A 19,282-nucleotide genomic window follows, 5' to 3' on the forward strand; every position below is an offset into this window, starting at 1 on the left:
TATCCCAAGGGAGAGATGAAATCATGGGTTATAGTGTTTTTAAAAACAGAAAAAAGTTATTCCGTCAACCAAACCCCCAATGCCTTGCTTCCTAGTTTTTCACAGTTTTTTTAAAATTAAGAGGTGAAGACTGCAGTCTAAAATGCTACTCCATTTCACTCAAAATCATGAGGTCTCTTAATGAAAAGGGCAAGTACTCTTCTTTTTGCAGGCATACTTCTGGAAAATCAGTACCACACTGCTCAAAGTTAAAGCTTGCTGGGGCAGGCATCAAGCTTAACTTGCAAGCAGTAGCTGCAGAAGACAAGAGTACTCCCCTAACTGTCACAGCTGAAGTTTAGCACAACGAGTGGAAACAATGACAGCAAAAAATCATGGCAATGAAAGCACTAGCCTCCTACTCCTGCCCCAAAAGCCCTGTGCAGGAATTACTTTAAGGATCACCCTTCATCTCCACAACATGAAATGCACTAAAACTTCAAGGAGCCTGTATGCCTGTGCCACCAGGCCAACACTAGGTCCTGTGACTAAGATAAGCCCATTCTAACACAGGGAGGCACTGGAGGATTTGCCATCCCTGAAAAACAAAGGACATTGATTAGCCCCGACACCAAATAAGCAACTGGCTGCAGGGCACCAGGTTCTCAACACGTGTGGCATAATCACAGAGGCTGAAGGACACAGCCCATCTGACTGAGCACTGCTGTTGTAGCTTTATTCAAACTCTCTTTTTTGTTCTCACCTGTCTTGTCAGCAAGTCACGATATCGTAGTATGATCCTCGTATTGACGCTGTGACTCCATGTGTTGCCAAGGGCTGCTGTCACACAACCAGATTCCCTTTTCCCACTTCCAGAAGCTCCTGGAATCAAATATGAAAGAAACAGCATCAGGACTGTGGTACAGAGAATTATTCAGCATGGAAACTCTAATCGGTCATCTTGGATCATTCCTTAAGCTAGGTAATTACAACTGGTACTTAACAGATGGCACTATCACATGAATGTCCTACCTTTCTGATTTATTTATACAACTGCAATGTGAGTTCTCTATCTCACTCTCTGATACCTAGACAAAATGCCAAGAATTAAGGATATGCTGCAAAGCAGTACCTACTTTCTTGGAGAGACTGGTGCATTTTCTAAATATTTGGAGGTGCACCATGCATGGAGGACGCTTGCCTTTTCCTCTTTAGATAGTCTATCCACAGCAAACCAGCTTTCTATGCCACAGAGGAGAGGGAAGCAGGCCAGTAGAGTGACAGCGTATACTGATATAACAAAAAGGAGAGCTAAAGGAGCAGAATGTGGTGCCACAATATCCCAACCTAAAAATCTGAACACTGGTTAATGCCAACAGGCATCCTATACATTTTCTAAGATTTGCAAAGAAGAAAGCCCCTTAGCTATAAATACCATCCTGGTCTGTGAAATCATATGAACTTTATATAACCCTGAAGGAAAATGCACTTTGCTGCAATCAGCAATGACAACATACAGAAGTGTTTGCAATAATGGCATATGACCCAGCTTGCTGAACTGCCACTGCACCTGAGCTTTCTCTTATTAAAACCAGAGACTCACACACACACACACACACACACACACACACACACACACACACACATATATATGCAGGCAGGTAGGTGCCTGAGACCTTCATCTTTGCCCCCCACCGAGTTCTATGTAAGATGAACAGACAGAGGGGTGGCTTGTTTGTACCTCAAATGACACTTCAGACAAAAGAAAGAAATGCAGAAATAAAATCCCAATAGTTATGTGGGTATAAACAATCATGTGCAAATTGAAAATTAAACCATTTGAAGCAGACAGTCCATACTTTTAGAAAGCTACAAGTGACAAAAACTTAGATTTAAGTCAGGGAACTTCCTGTCATCTATCAGGCAACAAATGAAATCACTTCCCCAGGACAGTCATGAAATCCTTCTCAACTAAAGTTAGTCCAAACACTTACTGTGCAATGCAAACTTCAGAGCAGCATATGTTTCTGTCAAAATCATCAGTAATGCAACAGTTAATGCTGAAACCTAAATTGGAAGCAATACTGTAGTGAGATGACAAAGTCATCTCATGGTCCATTGGAACTTCTGAAAGATTCAGGTTTAAAACTCTTCATTGCTTTTCCATTTGCAAGATTGTGGGGTTTTTACTTCCTCTCCAGTATTTAGAACAGACACATAATTACTTCAGTCACTAAAGCTTTTATTTTGGAAAAATATACAGTAAAGTGTAATACCAAAAGTTTTGGCATGCAGTAATAATAATTTGCATCACTGCTGGTAGCTTGCAAGCGATGAGGACATAGTGTGCATTAGGCAGAGGAGAGCAGCAGGCTGAAGAAAAGGGCCTGGAATGACTGTAGCATGCTACAAGATTCAGCTGAATACTTCAACAAACCCCAATCCCACCAAGTAATACCAGGTTCAGTTAACATCAACTGGATTTGGATTAGGCCTTCAAGTGTTTAATGCCTACAGAAGAAATCAGTGAAGCACCTGGTTCAAGCTAACAGTTTGAGAAAAGTCTGGATTCTGTACTTGTCTGAATTACTTCCCACATCATGGGAACTCACTGTGACATGCACAATACTCTCATCTACAGAACATCTGTTCTAGTCTGAAAACAGGCTATAGTTGTACCATCCAGCAAGGATGGCTGCTCTTCTTTCCTCTAAACAAAGGTATTCATATCTTGATAAGCATCAAACTTCCACCTCAATAACTCACCACAGAGGCACCTAACTGGAAGTTCCAGTATTAAGAATGCTATTCAGTTAACTAACCTAACCTATCTCTATTGGGAAGGTGGATGTGCTGACCATAATAATTCCTCTTCACTTATGTTCTATGATGGGGCTACAGAACTGACGGACAGGAAGCTGACATCATCTACCGGGACTTGTGCGAAGCATTCGACACTGTCCCACACAACATCCTTGTCTCTAAATTGGAGAGACATCAATTTGATGGATGGACCACTCAGTGGATAAAGACCTGGCTGGATGGCAGCTCCCAAAGAGTTGTGGTCAACGGCTCAGTGTCCACCTGGAGACCAGTAACGAGTGGTGTCCCTCAGGGATCGGTGTTGGGACCGGTCTTGTTCAACACCTTTCTCGCTGACATGGACAGTGGGATTGAGTGCGCCCTCAGCAAGTTTGCCAATGGCACCAAGCTGTGTGGTTCGGTTGATACGCTGGAGGGAAGGAATGCCATCCAGAGGGACCTCAACACGCTTGTGAGGTGGGCTGATGCCAACCTCATGAAGTTTAACCATGCCAAGTGCAAGGTCCTACACCTGGGTTGGAGCATTCCCAGGCACAGCTACAGGTTGCGCAGAGAAGAGATTCAGAGCAGCCCTGCAGAGAAGGACTTGGGGGTGTTGGTCGATGAGAAAATGAACATGAGCTGGCTTCAGTGTGCGCTCGCAGCCCAGAAAGCCAACTGTATCCTGGGCTGCATCAAAAGGAGCGTGACCAGCAGGTCAAAGGAGGTGATCCTGCCCCTCTACTCTGCTCTCCTGAGACCTCACTTGGAGTATTGTGTGCAGTTCTGGTGTCCTCAACATAAAAAGGACATGGAACTGTTGGAACAAATCCAGAGAAGGGCCATGAGGATGATCAGGGGACAGGAGCACCTCCCATATGAAGACAGGCTGAGAAAGTTAGGGCTGTTCAGCCTGAAGAAGAGGAGGATGCAAGGAGACCTCATAGCAGCCTTCCAGTATCTGAAGGGGGCCTATAAGGATGCTGGAGATGGACTCTTCATTAGGGACTGTAGTGATAGGACAAGGGGTAATGGGTTAAAACTTAAACAGGGGAAGTTTAGATTGGATGTAAGGAAGAAGTTCTTTACTGTGAGGGTGGTGAGGCACTGGAATGGGTTGCCCAGGGAAGCTGTGAATGCTCCATCCCTGGCGGTGTTCAAGGCCATGTTGAACAGAGCCTTGGGTGATATGGTTTAGTGTGAAATGTCCCTGGCCATGGCAGGGGGGTTGGAACTATATGATCTTAAGGTCCTTTTCAACCCTAACTAGTCTATGATTCTGTGTTTTGGATTTAATTTTCCAGCTGGAGGAGAGAGCAGGTTCAAGTGTTAAAGCACGTTGCTGGCAGGTCTGAATTTCATTCCCTTAAAATGACTTAAGTTAATTGCATTTAAGTTTTAAAAACTGTTGGTTTTGTGCTAACACCACAGAAGTACACATACTGTACAAACAGGCTAAAGGAAAATTAAAGACCCTGAAGCAGCTTTAAAGTTTTCCAGTCCTCTCTGTCACATGGAACAAGGTGCAAGTTCCTCCTGTAGTCAACATTGCCCTTTTTCCCCATCTGCTAGAAATGGGTAGGAATCACAAAAGTCAAGTGAGGCAGCTAAGTATGATTTCTGGTGGGTGTGGAGGTGCTCCTGTCACAGCTGGTGTAACTGCACCTCTGTACACAGCTGGAAACCACTGCTCCACACCACTGACAAGCAATTCACCTGCTGCTGCTCAGGGGCCTCTAACTACAGACAGGAAGCCCAGACGTATGTTGGCATAAAAGAGCCACAAAATTCACATCCAAAATTCCCTCAAATTATATGTCTCTGCTATTACCTAACAGGAGTAACATCTTGCTTTTGCAACCCTGAGCCAGGCATTTAAGCAGCTAAATGTCTGGAGTCTGCTGATATTACAGAGATATCGCTCCATAGCAATTCCTAATTCTGCATTCCTTCCAGGCCTAAAACCTGTCCCAAACTGAACAGAAGTGCTAGAAGTGCAAGGCTTGTGGCAGAACAAACAAGCTAATTGCTGTCATTTATTTTATTGTAGAGGAGAAAGCCCACTGTACCACACTGTGTCAGCCCCTGTCTGAAGAGGGCTGTTTGTGTGACCCACTTTCAGGCAAATCCTCTTCTGTGAAGTTATTCAAATTTATGACTCTGGTGCAAAGTGGTTAGTAAGACTGGAGCAAATTTACAGCAAAGACTTTACAGGCTAGAAAGGAATGCCTCGCAGGAAAGGTTTCCATTTTATAAGGTATCCTCCTGCAAGCTGATGCATTAGGCAGACAGAAAGGCAAACCAACAAGAAGTGAAGTGAAACAAGGGGGGAGAAGTGCCAACATTGCAAAGACGTTCAAGGGCAGTGACAGCACATGTTTTATTCCTTCTCCTTGCTCTAAATAAAAAAATATAGTAAATGTCTCAGAGGAAGGAAAGATGATATGTTAAGAAAACAGACTTATACTCAAACATGGCCTTAAAAAAACCTTGGACTTATCTTTCCTGTTATTTCAACTACTACTTAGTCATTTAAGTACTGGACAAAGAGAGAGTGATCTTTTACAGCACACGCTGTGTTGTTCTTCCAAATCCTGACATTTTCAAACTTAGGGATAGGAACATCAGACCAACCTTAGCCCAAGAAAAAACCAGGCTCATAAGTGGCTTTGGTCTCTGCTCAGAGATCCCCAAACTGTACAACCTGAACCACATCAGAGTGGTATGGAGCAACAGCTCCCAGATGTGACATGAAGGCACTTATCCATGCTTTGGGGATGACAGGTAGCCCTTCCCGTCTCTCCAGCCTTCTTGGAGCACGGCTCTCACTGCAGTCACTGCTGGCATGATGATTTCTGCTCAGGACATGGATGATACAGGGAGCACAGGGACTAGGGCGAGTAACCAAACAGGGCTGACAGATGAGAGAAAGCTGACAGATCTCAGTGTATGGATACAGCATGTGGGAAAGGGAGTGGGTGTCCAGAAGCACAGATGGGATCCTAGCATAGGGAAGTCAAGGCACACGCTAGAAGGGTGGGAGAAGACCTCTGAACAACCTCCTGCTCTATATATTCAGATCTAGCTCAAGTAAAATAAAATTGTGATTTCAATTCCTGTACACATTTTTTCCTTCCTCACACAAAAAGAACTGGCATTAAACTGCTCTTCAAAGGGCACATCAGCAGACAGGCCAAGGACTGCATGAGGTTCCTGTTCTACCGTCTCCTGTGAAATTGAGCTCTTTGGGTCACCAGCAGAGATACCAGCAGAGACCGTATCTGTTCTGGATCACAAGCATAAAGGAGGAACTGGCTGCTTTACTCTCACTGAACAGCTGTCACAAGTGAAAATAAAGCTGCTTGTGGTCTGAGTCAAATGCAGTGTAAATGCCTCTCCACAACAAGGGGAAAAAACAAACCAAAGAAGAAAGGGTGATTCTTCAACTGAGGCCTGCTGCTTCTCCAAGCAGAAGAGCCTCACACTGGGCTCCACTGCCCTGGGAAGAGCTGTCAGCAGAACTGGGCCAGAACACTTGGCCCATTTTATACACAAGGGCCAGATTAATTTTGTTTGTTTCCTCCATCAATGCAACAGAAACAAACCTTCAGTAAGTACCTTCTGTATCATTGAGATGAATGACACATATAGGCAGGATCGGGGAAGGTGGGTTTTCTACACCTTCCATTTTTCACTGGCAGTAACAGTAGGATTGAAATTATTCAGTTCAATAGCTGAATTTAGTGTGAGGAGTCCCTGCCCATGGCAGGGGGTTGGAACTAGATGATCTTAAGGTCCTTTCCAACCCTAACAATTCTATGATTCTATGATTCTAATACTGATTCTGGGATTATTCTATTCTGTCCAACCAGAGGCACAGACATGGTCTCAAACACCTCATCTTCTAAGGAGGTACTGTTTTAAAGACTTAAATTCTCATGTAATAAAGTCCCAGTTGTTGCATATATTGTTGAAGAGGATGAAAACAGGATGGGGAAAATCCTCTCTCCTTCATATGGTCCTATTAAAATCAGGAGAACTTGACCAATGTCTTGAATCAAATCAAACAGGCTTCTTAAAACATTTTAAATGCAAGGAGTTCTTGGAGGCAGAATGTGATTGCACTCTTGATTAAAAAAAAAAAACCTGCTCCTTTCCATCCTCTCCACGTTCTCATACAGATTTTTGTCTGTAATTCAAAAATCTTTTCTTATCAAATGAAAAAACCTTATTGATGCACAACATGACAGTGAAATAACAAAACAGAAAAGCTACCAGCCCCCAAATCTTTCAAATCAATATCAAACCGCCTTGACCAACCTCTGATTCATCAAAAAGGATTAAAAAAAATGCTCCAAAAGTACAGAAAAAAATATTTATATAGAATTGAACTACTGAGCTCATCATGCAATAAGAAGGAAAGTACTTTCCCTCTTGCTCAGGCTGTGCAGCTTTCTGGTTCACTGGCAGAGCTCATAAAGTTCACTGCTTTTCACCTGCATTGCATTTAGGTTATATTTTTGGTGCAGGTCTCTAACAATGACACCAGAGAGGAGAGGTGAGGAGAGAAAAAAGAAAAGAAACCTCAACCTTCAATATATTTTTCCACCTTCACCTACTCAGAAAGTACAAGTATAAAAATATCCAATGGTGGAAAAACCCATCGCACAGTAAAAAACAACCCACAGGACAAACTCATCTGTGAAGTAACTAACCACAGCACCTTTCAAACTCCCCCGCACTGACTTCTACAATTTTCAGCCCTTCTCTGCAGCTTATTCTTTAGGCAAAAGATGATTCTGATTCTCTTGTCCATCAGTGGTGTCTGTCTCTCTCTTTGCACTGGTCAGCCAAGATACTTCCCAAACTCTTCCTGTCATATACTCTATCTTCACAAAACTAACAAAAAAAAACAGTGAGGATGAAAAAATTTACATTTTCATCCTTTACATTAAAGGCATGGGCCTAGCAGGAGACAGCTACTTAGACCACCATTTGATACCACCTGCTTGAGACAAAGCACAGACCAAAACGCATATATACCTAAAGGCAGGTAATTACCAAACACAAATTAACTGATTTGCACAACATTAAAGCAAATGTTGCTCCCTGTTTCAGCTGTACAGACCAGTGAATGGGCTACACAGGCATATAAACAGCAGAGTCTGGTTCATCTTAGGAGAAAACAACAAATCTTACTTCCTAGAGGACAGTATTGACTTCATAAAGTCTTTCATTATTTAGAACACATGGCAGGAAAAACAGTTGCTGCTGTAGGAGACTAAGCTTGGCCATAAAACTAGCCATGTAAAAATTCTAACTTCTAAAATGCTTATTCTCCTTCTTTTATTAAGAGAGGAACTCTTGCCATTTTGCTCCCCAAAAGCACCTATTTCTAAATCTGTGCACTCTCTCACACCATACTATTCCAGCTTACTTAAATTTTTAATTAAAAATAAGTAAATATATTTTAGCTGGAAGTGGAAATCGTTTAGTAATCAAGTGATATGTGATCTACTTTTAAAAATAGTATAATCATCAAAATATACTTTGCAAACAAAGCAATTAAGTGCAAACCCCTACTAATCCCTAGTTAAAAAAAAAAATAAAAACACAGTTTCAAAGGAAATTCTTTTGACCAGTAGCTATTCTACTGCTGCAGTGCTGAAGTGTCTACTAGAGATTACACTAAAAAGACTGTTCTGATTCATTGTCGTCAACAGACCAAAAATTGCCACTTAAAAGTCTCCAGCTGCAAAGTTCTGATGGCAACAGCAGTCAATGTGACCGAAAGGGAATGAGCCCACTTCTCATTTTGCACAACACAGTTTTTTTATCTCATATGGCCCAAACAGGTGAGTTTTTACGCTTTTTTGTTTTTCATTATATCTCTGTGTATCTGTGTACACATTCTGGGTGATTTTTACAGTGCTAATCTGGTATTAGATCAAGAATAAGTTCCTTTCTTTTGTCTTTTTTCCATCCATTCATTATTTCTGTTGTGACAGTTCTTAGAGCTCTCATCTGCAATATGCAAAGCACTCTTCAAAGAGAGAACAAAAAGACAGCTCCTGACCTAAAGACCTTCTTTTCATGAGAACTGCAGTTTACAAGTCTCTTAGCTGCTGCTGATTATTTCCCATTTACAAGGAATCTTCCCTAAGAGATGAGGGAAAATAAACTCAAATATGTGACAGGCCAGGAGAGCTGCGCATAAATAAGGACTTTCAGTGCTCTCCATGAAACATTAGAAGAAGCAATATTAACCATTATTCTAGCCCCCCAAAAACAGCTGGGACCTCTATTCAGGTGAAGAGGTAGGAAGCATCCTCCAGAGAATCAGATAGATGCTGGTTTGTTTTTAATCCCTCAACCAGCATACCTACTGTTAACAGTGTGTTTCACACTAGAGGATCTCATTCCCTGACATTGGTGAGCTCATGTTGATTCTGTTTTGAGTTGAGAAAGAGACAGACAGACAGACAAAGAAGCACACATATGCTAGTACTGAGACTCCTGTCTGCTGACCTAAAAAAAGGAATTGACATTAAGAAATGAGAAAATCCAGCTGGTGTGATTTCTTGCCAGATGATCTATCAGCCATGACCAAAATGGTCAAGCCTCAGGAGATCTGTGGAGGTGGGAAGACAGCTGGAGGTTTACAGCACCTGAAACAGGGCCCAAGTCAGAGAACTGTGGGGTTGAGATCCTTGGGAACAGATACTTATTTTTTACCGGTACAAATCTTCCACCTCTGTGGCCTGACAACACACCACAAAACAATGAGTTTCTGGCACTATCATTGCCACATTACTAGTGTGAACGATTGAATGAGTAGTGTGTTGGTGGGACGGATGGTGAAGACCAAGTAGAAGACAGTGGTTAATTCAATTCCTTTCTGTAATCAAGGATAAATATAACTCTACTAATTTACATCACTCTCTTAGTATTCAGAGTTCTTTCCTGCATCGTTCACCATGAAAACTTTAATCAGTTTCTTCCATCTAACCTCTCCTATGCTGTCAGTTCTTCCTGTCTCTTCAAGACTAGGAAATAAAACCCCAAACCAAGGGTGTAAAGAAACCCCCAAACAACCCAAATCTGGAATTTTGCCTGCCTGCACATAGGATACATAGGTTGAAAAACAAAGCTTGCCCAGTCATGGCATCTGGCAATGCTAGGGCCCTGTGAACCAGAAAATGCTTTCAATTATCACCTCACCAATCATACTACAAGTTATTGCTATATATTTTTTTGTTAAGTTCCCTCAGGGAATTAAACAGATCCTGATATTAATCAGAAGGCATGTAGGAGGGAGGGGGCAGAATGCTAGAATTACACATGTGTAGGTCCCTTAAGGCTTGAATAAAGAACAGAGATGTAGAATCCCACTGTCAGAGCAACTGAAGCCTTGCATGCTGCAAGCCTCATCCCTTTGACCTAGACAGCCATGGCATTGTTACATCTGATTATCCCAGGATGGTTAATGTCAGCTGCTAAACTTCATCAGTCTCTGCTAGTGTTTACCCATCATCTGGATTTGCCACTTCCGAACTTTCCAGGCTAGAACCAAAAGAGCCAGCTGTCACACTCCTCCTTGACAGGGACAAAAAAAACTCCCAGCATAACAGTCTGAGGTCTGGAAGCCTAAATGGCTCAACCCCAGCAAGGCAGAACAAAAATAATACATCTGGAGGGAGAGGAGGGAGACATAGTTCTGAAACTGCAGTGAGCCTCAGAACGCAGCTCATAGCAGTATGCTCATGTTAGGACGCTGTGGTCCGAGACAAAGACTGTATTCCCATACTGTACATTTTCTTCCATAAAATATGTTCTGGTAAAGAAACAGTGTCTTGGCAGCTTAGCTCTTGTACCCAGAAAGCTGCCACAGTGCAGGCAATGGCAGCACTACTCCAGACAAAGTACGATCCAGTCTGCAAATGAACTTTAAATTATGTTTGAGGGTCAGGGTGTGGAAGAGTGACAGGGGCAGGAGAGAGTCAAGTTTCTGTTGCACACTGAGTTCTCCATCAAAGTGGTCAATAAAAGAACGAATTAGTGCTAATACACCCAGGGTGTTTCTGACATGGCCATTCATTTCCTGGGGAGTAGGCTGTTGGTATGCCCACATGGCAGACAGAAAAGGACAGTAAGCGTATGCAAGCTAGTTTTAAAGGAGCACTAAGGTCTTCCTCAGCAAATACATTCTGCTAAGAAGCCAGAGAGATCTTTGTGACCTCTGTGGTCTTTGTGATCAGTTGATTGCCAGCACCTGAGTTTGCCTAATTAACACTGACATTCAGCATAAAGCACGGTGGACCTTTCTCAATATATTCATCATAAAAAGCCTGAACAAATAACAATTTCTGATCATGGCCTAGTTCTGTGGATTTGAATTAGTGAATTAAACTAGCTGTCCTTTTCACTCCTGAACACAGGAGTATTTCAGTAGTGGTCCCCTTTCTGGATTATTTTCAAATTTAGTGAGTGACAATGCCTTGATACAGAGGGTTGAACCATGCAATAATTCAGAGTCCAGGGGGGCACTGTTAACCACAGGGACTATGTAAAATAATCAATGCTAAATCGTACTTCTGAGCAAACTTTGCATGATGACCATCATCATTTCTTTGAAAATTCAGACTTGAGTGTTCTTAACACTGATCCTATAGACTAGTACAACAGTTCTCTCCAGGTGCAGTAAGAACAATCTTAGAGCTATAAAGCTTGGATAATGAGCCAGTTATCAAAACTGAAATTCCAAGATGAAACAATTCTCTTTCAGCCTGCAACACAGAAACAGAGGTCAGCCAAACATTTGGAAGCTAGAGATGGCTGTTTGCAAATTACAGCTGTTCACATCTGGAGTTCAGATTTGGCCAAACTCTTAATAATATCCATCACAAAAACTAAACTGAAAGAATGTTTTGGATGTATGATTAGGAACATAAAAGTTAGGAAACATTAAATGTAAAAAATGCTATGTGCCACTTTAACTCTGCCTCTCAAATGGAGAACAAGGACTCAGTTATTTCTCACAATGAGTATCACCAGGGTTGACTGTGACATTTCTTAACTGGCATTTAACCACCAGTTTGCATTTGCCAGTATAGGTCCCACTGGCTGCATCTGTTTCTCTGAGCACTGGGGCCCAAGACACAAGCTGAGGGATGCAACCTCTTCTCTGAAGAAGTCTCTTTTGGGCTGGCCTGGTGAGCCCTACCCATACACCTGAGTGCTTGGAGTACCTTCAAAATCACAGCTTGGACTACCTTCACATCATACGTTAACTGGGCACTTTCACATTTTCTTTTAATTGCACAGCCACTATACCCACATATAAAAAATGTCTTTCCTCTCATTATAAGGCAAATGACAAAACAATTTAGTACATACAGACACCAGTGGCTCCCTGTTCAGAACAGACTCATTTACAAAGCTGAAAATAAATATGAGTTTATGTACTTAAACACACACACACAGGCAATATATAACATGGAGGATGTTAAAATGACAGAGGATTACAGGGGTCTGGCTTCACTCCATGACTGACAGAGACCTTCCAGGAGGTTCTCAGCAAGTCAGTCCCCCTCTTCACAGTGCAGTGGCCTGTCCTGGAGTAGAGGAGGTATATGCTTTTTTCTTCAACTCATTCTCAAAAAGGAATGACTCACTTTATCTGAAACTAAGCAAATAAATTCAATTTTGGACAACAACCAAGACTGGAAAATTTTGTCCTGATAAGCTTTTCTGACTGAAGACAGAGGGTTAGAAAGGAAACAGTTATACAGCCTTAACTATAGGAGGTTCCTTCCGTTCCTGCTAAAATGCAGAATATTCCAAGATGTGCCAAGTTTTCACTGTAGTCTGCATCAGAAAGCAACAGGACAACAAAGTGCTCTGTGAAGAGTAATGCATAAATCTAAAATGATCTTTTGACTGCAGTGACTCTTTCCTCCTGAGATGTATTGCATTTTTTAAAGTCAGTGAAAAATAAAAAATTGCAAAATACCACTTTTAATCCTTGGACTACAGAATGGTTCAATCCTCTAGAGGCCAGTCAGGGCCAGAAACAACTTTTTTTTCCTATTTTCCCAGATTTTGAGGGGGGGCACAAAGAAGGAGGGGGACAGGGAGGAGGGCAAGGGGAAAGGGAGAGAGCAAAGAGTGGCTGGTTTCAAATAGCAACATTGTCCAAAAGGGTGAAAGGGAACAGATGGCCATGGAGAATGCAGCCTCAAAGCCCTAAAGAAAAGGGCTATTTTGACAGATCTTGCTGTTTCCTATTCAAGCATGAACACTCTGGCATGGAGAGTTAAGACGATACAAGGAACAACCTCTGTTCCCAGCAACTGACTATGGGTAACTGGCCTCTGAAGCTCTCTGAGAAAAACAACATGAGACAGACAGACAAACAGATATGGCAGCAAGCCCAGATCTCAGCCATCAGGAAAGGAGGGGAAGGGGGGAAGAGAAAAAAAAAAAAGGCAGAAAGGCTAGAAACAGCTGCCTTTTCTTGGCTCCAGTGCAGAGCATTAGAAAGAGCCAGTCCGGCCTTTCTCATCTTCCTTTTCAGTGAAACTTCTTGAAGGGGTCACCCTCAAGCTGTTGGTCTTTGCCCTGAGGGGAGGTGAAAAAGAGGACAGAGCAGAGCTAGTCTGGCTCAATGAAACCTGCTTCCTTAAATCACAAAGACCTCCCTCCAGCTAACGAAGAGGACCTCTAAATGTTAAAAAGCATAATTAATGCTAGATTTTTGCATGCAAAAAGGCTGAGAAATTTAAAGTTGTGGCTCCCACAGTACGTGTAATTTGTTTGCATAGTATACAGCAGCGAGCTATTATATCCGAGGGCAGGGAGAATTGCACTCACTGTGGGAAACACTGCTAATGTGTGCCCTGACTTTTTCTATCGGTCCTAATCAAGGGAGTGCATCAACAGCTGCTTCATTCACCAACCATGGGCATGTACTATCAGACAGAGATGACAGTTTTGAAGGGCAGCCTCACACCCATACCCAAAATTTAGAGAGAGACCTAAGCCATGAGTGTAACCAGACTTCACTGTTTCCATAGAGCAAAGGATGAATCTGAGTTTCTGAACCTCTTTCTGATTTATGTGCCAGTTTCAATTTGTAAGGCACAGCCTGATGTACTGTTGCCCAGCCAACACTTGCCTGTGGGCAGAAGCACTGAGCTCTGTAACCTGGACCAAAGCAATGGCAGTTTCACGCAACAGTTCCAGGGTGGAAAGGAGGGGGCAACTGGTATAAACATTAACTATCTTCACAATCCTTCCCTGAGGCGGGGAAGTAGCTATCATCTCAATTTTAATATCCTCCTTTGGAAAAATCATTGAAGGAAAAAGATAATAAAGAATCGTGGGTGCTCACATGCCAGAACTCCAAACGAACAAATGCAAATGCTACATACTGATCCTATCTGCACCTTTGTTCCCTCATCTGTGAAGCAGCATTTGTTAACATTAGTCAATAAATAGTAAACACGTAGAAAAACAGACATCAGTAACAAATCACCTCCACATCCTGTCTCAAAACCTTGTTTTTTCTACAATATGCAAATAGTTTGGGATTTGTTTTGTTTTGTTTTCACAAAGGATAACCAACATAGTCATTACTAGCTGAGACTGAGTAACTGCTCCAGGCTACACTTACTAAGGGAATCTCAAATGTGGATTATTGGCTAAGTATTAATGACCATTGAACTTGTTGATTTGCCTTTTTTCCCTGTGCTTCTTAGACTGAAGTCAACCTAGTATAGTTACACCATCGTTTTCATTCTGCTCTAGTTGTAGTTAACAGCTCCTCATGTTCACTGCCAGAGTGAGGAGCAGTGCTCACAAACCAATGCTGCCTTTCGTGTTGCAGGACAGGTGGTCCCTCAGCATATTCCCACACATTCCAAATATTTTAAGTGTTCCACATCTGTTGTCCGAAACATTTTAGTTACCCGCAAGAACAGTAGGAGATGAAAACAAAAAGTTATATATAACATAGGAACTGACCTTTTACGCCACATGAGCTCTCTGTCATTTCAACAAGATGATAAATTTCAAGAAAGAGCTTAACCTTCATTTGTTATACTATATCACTATTAACAATTCTTGCAGGGAAGATAACTTGAGAATTAACTTATGACAGCTGCAAATAACCCAGATGATAAAACCAAGTGTTTGTGCTTTTTTTTTTACAGTATCTGCTGATCTATAGCAAATTTAAAATAATTAGAAGAATTAAGGTGATTTACACATTTCCTAAACATACAAACCACTATCTGCTTAAAAAACCCCAAACCACAAAACATCTCTGATGTACACATATAAAATCCGGGCGGGATTTTTATAAGTGCTCATTGGTGGCCTAAACAGCAGATAGAGAAACTCTAAATACTTTCTTCCCCCAAGAACGAGCCTGATCAGATGTACTTAAAAACCATATGAGTGTAAGTAATTCTTCTCACTGATGAAACAGAGCCACTGGTCAATATTTGAAGCCAGGAAATTAAAAGCGCTAATTGCATCTCAACTACTAAGTTACTCCTAGGAGGCAGAAAATGATTGCCTGGCCTGTAGCTGGGATAGGTGGTGAGGGTTAGAGTTTCCTCTCTCACTGAAAGAATTGTGAGATGGCAGAAGCTACCAGCACTTGGGAATCTGGTTTGGATCTCAGTGCAGAAGCTGGCATTTGTCACTCTACTAGCACTGTAGCTCCACTGGCTACCTGGCTTGTTACGGACTGTGACAGGAGACTGTCCCCTGCTGCATGACCAATGTCATTTCCAACAACATAATAGCATTCCTTTAAGTACTTTGCCAGCATGACACCACACTTCAGCTAGGAGAGCTGACACCTCATCATATGAGATACTAGCAGTATAAAAGTTCTCTCCATAGCTATGCCGTATTACCAAATGCACAGTCCTTTTTTGTTGTTACTGTTGTTTTATTTGATTTTTAAATGAAAAAAAGAAACCTTCTGTTCTGAACTACAGAGAAATGGTATAGTGGATCTCTATGTGACAGACCCAAGACTATGCCTCAGGGCACAAAGCACTACTAGAACATGCAGCAAATGTCTTGGTACCTCCCATGGAGCCAGGACTGAAACTTCGGCATTTAAGCAAACTTACCTCAATTAATTTCGGAAGACAACCACCTTTGTCCAGCTCAAACCCAATTCTGATTTGAAGGCAGAATATCTCACTAATGCATAATGGCGACACAATGCTGGATATAAATGATGATGTAGACACCTTCACCAAAACCACAATTGGATATATTGAGGTGCAGACTCACAAACAGGACAATTTCAGCTTTCTTTTTAATTGAGCAAAACTCAGACATGATCACTATAAATTCCAGGAGGCCTCTGACATCCTGGTACCACAAGGTACAAGACAAGAGACAGGAAAGAAGGACAGCCACACTGATGAGCATCAGTGGGTGCCACGGCAGGAGAGATGAGAATTGTGGGAGCTTCACTTGACTTTAAATCCTACTTTTCAAAAAACAGTTCTGAAGCACAGATGTTAGTGTGCTTAACCCTGCAAAGCGAGAAGCTGCCAAAGGCTGGAAGATCACTGAAAAGTTAGAAGAAAAATTACTTTCAATTATGTACAAGGATTTATTTCTCATTTCTGTTGTGGAAAGAACTTCGCCAGCCAAAAGGATAATTTCAGAAGAACATTCAGTATGTCCAAAGGAACTTACACAGTGGATTTCAGCGAAATGCCTGCTACAAGGCCTTGTACTTATGAATACACTTTCTAATCTTTTAAACTATACTTAGTTATTCTAAAGAGAAAAAAAAATCAAGTAAAGGTTAATATATTTTCACTGGTATTACAGGAGAGAAAACATACTTCTAGATCTTGTCCTCTCCAGAAGCTGGAAAGGTCTGTACTATATTCCAGTATGCACATAAAGCATTAACTTGTCAGTGGATGACTTCACACAAATAGAAAAGCTTCAGAAGCATACACTAGCCCCTCAAAATGACTTATTCTCTCTGCAGTCCATATGAAAATTTACTTTTGTAGATCTCTAGACTGTGCTTCAGACAGTCTAATGAACACTTTGGCAGAAAGCACTTGGATGCAATTACATGATTACTGTAAACCCGGGATATTCTCTAATGAACAGTATGGTGTTTTGCAGGTAAACTCAAGCTGGCTTCAGAGCAAGGGGAATTTGCCTGACACCAATAGATCATTTCTGATACCTGAGATCAGTTGGGTTCCCTCACAAAGCTCTGGATGCTATCACCACCTGGCTAGGGTTTACCAGCTCTTGCTTATTAAGCCAGTTATATTTTTCACTTTCACAGCAAACTGCTGAAAAGCCCACTGGTGCAGAGAGCAGTAGCGGTTACAGTCAAGGGACAGTCTTCCCTTAGAAAACTAGGTTTGATCCTCTTTCTTTGCGTGATGCTGCCACGGTGATGTTATTTCATAAGAAATAAAAGAAAATATTTTTAAGTCACTGATTATCCCATAGCAACATCAAGATTGTTAAACTGGAATTTGAACAGTGGGGGGAGATGGAGAAGGAACAGGGCAGGGTCTGCCTCTCAGATTTTCTTTGCAGTCCCGGCAATCTCCAGGACTTGCCAAAGAAACTATATGAGAAAATATCCAAGCTGTACAAATATACTTCAAAACATCACACACTCTCAATACTCAACCACACCTTGCAATATTTGGTGTTTCTAAAACCTCATTTTCTGGAATAAAGTGATTATGGAAAAACCCCATGGTTTCCTACACAGCCTTCTCCACTCTCCTGCACTTAGCCTATATCCATTTCTCTGTTATGACACATTTGAGAGAGGCCTGGAGAGAGTTTGATTCAATCCCCAAAGCTTAGGGGTCAAGAAGCAAATAAAAAGGTCTCCCAAATATGGATCTTTAAAATCTCATTTTTCTGAGCTTAATGTCAAAGGCCAATCCCAGTATTTCTGGCAATATTGATGCAAGTCATAGCAACTTCAGGTATTGTACAGTTTTGCTATTTCAATTTAATATGCTTGATATGAATGTTGCATTAATTGCCATATGGCTATAATTGCCACTATGAGGTTGCTATGTATTTGGAATCTGCTTAGCTGCAGCACGATAGACAAATCTTCTTTATCTGCAATGAATTCCTGTAAATCTTGTAAGATTTTTTCTGTATGTTTCAGCTGAGACCAGGTAATGCAGCAGATATTACCAGGCACAGCACTTTATACTTTTGTCTTATTTCCTACGCTAGAAACCTTCACAGTTTTTAAAATGTATTTTTGTACTCTAGAATACATTTTTTAGTGGACGGTGTCCCTGCCCATCACAGGGAGGTTGGAACTAAATGTTCTTTAAGGTCCCTTCCAACCCAAACTATTCTATGATTCTATCAAGACAGACAATAAACAGCTGTAAAAATAGCCAAGTCATCAATTCTCCAACCTCCTGCAGCAACAGGATGAAGCTGCCAACTTCCTGATAATTTTCATTTCTGTAAGGTTTCTCAAAACTGAAGGCAGACAACATCTCTTTATAATTTACTAAGTTCTCTCCTGACTCTATCTCCAGAAAGACAAATGGCATCTATAAATATTAAGGACCATTTCTCCATTTTTTTAGCATATGAACGTACTATTCTTTGAGTAAGATGGTTTGATCTGGAGTCTACAGTACATTCAACCAACTTTGTCTGACACCCTACTCTGTCCCTTCAACCAGGCCCTTAAGGAAAATGTTAAGCAGCATTGGCCCCAGTAGTGACCACCGAGGAAGACCACCAGCTGCCAGGTGGAGTTTGAATGACTAACAGCTATTCTTCGAGCTCAGAGGTCCTGATAATTTTCCACTACCTTGCAGCTTGTCCTTCCAGTCTATTTCTCTCTAGCTTCACTATAAGGACACTAGAGCAGACCATGTCAAAATACTTGCTAAATGGAAGATTAAACCACATCAGCTGCTCTGCCCACATCCACTAAGCCAGTCATCTCATCATACAAGACAATTGGACTGGTGAAGTATGATTTCCCTTTGGTAAATCCAGGCTGGCAGTTTCCAATCACCATCTAACCTCCATGTACCTGGAAACCATAGAAAAGATTACCTGTCCGTGTATTAATTCCAAAAGAATTCTGTGGTTTTAGTGTTTTATCACAGAATTAAAGAAAAAACCTGCCTTACGCTAGCTAAACTTAAACATCTGTTTAAAATGCTGATAGGTTTGATAGATGCTTAACTAAGTAATGTTAATCTTCTACCTTTCAAGCACAAATCAGCAACATTTGCAAATAAACCAGCAAGACAAAGGATTAAAAAAAAAAAAAGGAAGAAGAAAAGTCAACAGTTCACTATGAGTAAGTTTACTTCAAAACAGGATATGATGAGGGTGTTTAGGATGACTGGGTAGATAAAGATTAGTGGATTTAACAGACTGTCCATACTGCCACTAAAGGGAAAATTTTCCTTCAGCATAATTCATATGATTA

The 19,282-nt window shown here is 41.5% G+C and overlaps 1 protein-coding gene and 1 long non-coding RNA gene across 9 annotated transcripts in view; one reads left to right on the plus strand and one right to left on the minus strand.

Annotated features, from left to right (window-relative positions):
* Positions 1 to 19,282, minus strand: part of RAD51B (RAD51 paralog B) — a 455,666-nt gene that overhangs the window by 186,098 nt on the left and 250,286 nt on the right. For all 8 annotated transcript variants that reach the window (XR_009964928.1, XM_062619224.1, XM_062619219.1 and 5 more), the window contains exon 9: positions 743 to 861. Coding sequence is in view for 7 of the 8 variants with exons in the window: in XM_062619224.1 (XP_062475208.1) it covers positions 743 to 861 (119 nt within the window). In the remaining variant the exon portion in view is untranslated. The remainder of the gene's footprint in view (positions 1 to 742; positions 862 to 19,282) is intronic.
* Positions 1 to 19,282, plus strand: part of LOC134163952 (uncharacterized) — a 392,100-nt gene that overhangs the window by 91,316 nt on the left and 281,502 nt on the right. The gene's annotated exons all lie outside the window — the stretch shown is intronic.

This window comes from Pezoporus occidentalis, unplaced genomic scaffold, assembly GCF_034315485.1.
Source record: "Pezoporus occidentalis ecotype Australia unplaced genomic scaffold, CSIRO_AGI_Poc_V1 ctg21, whole genome shotgun sequence".
Taxonomy (NCBI): domain Eukaryota; kingdom Metazoa; phylum Chordata; class Aves; order Psittaciformes; family Psittacidae; genus Pezoporus; species Pezoporus occidentalis.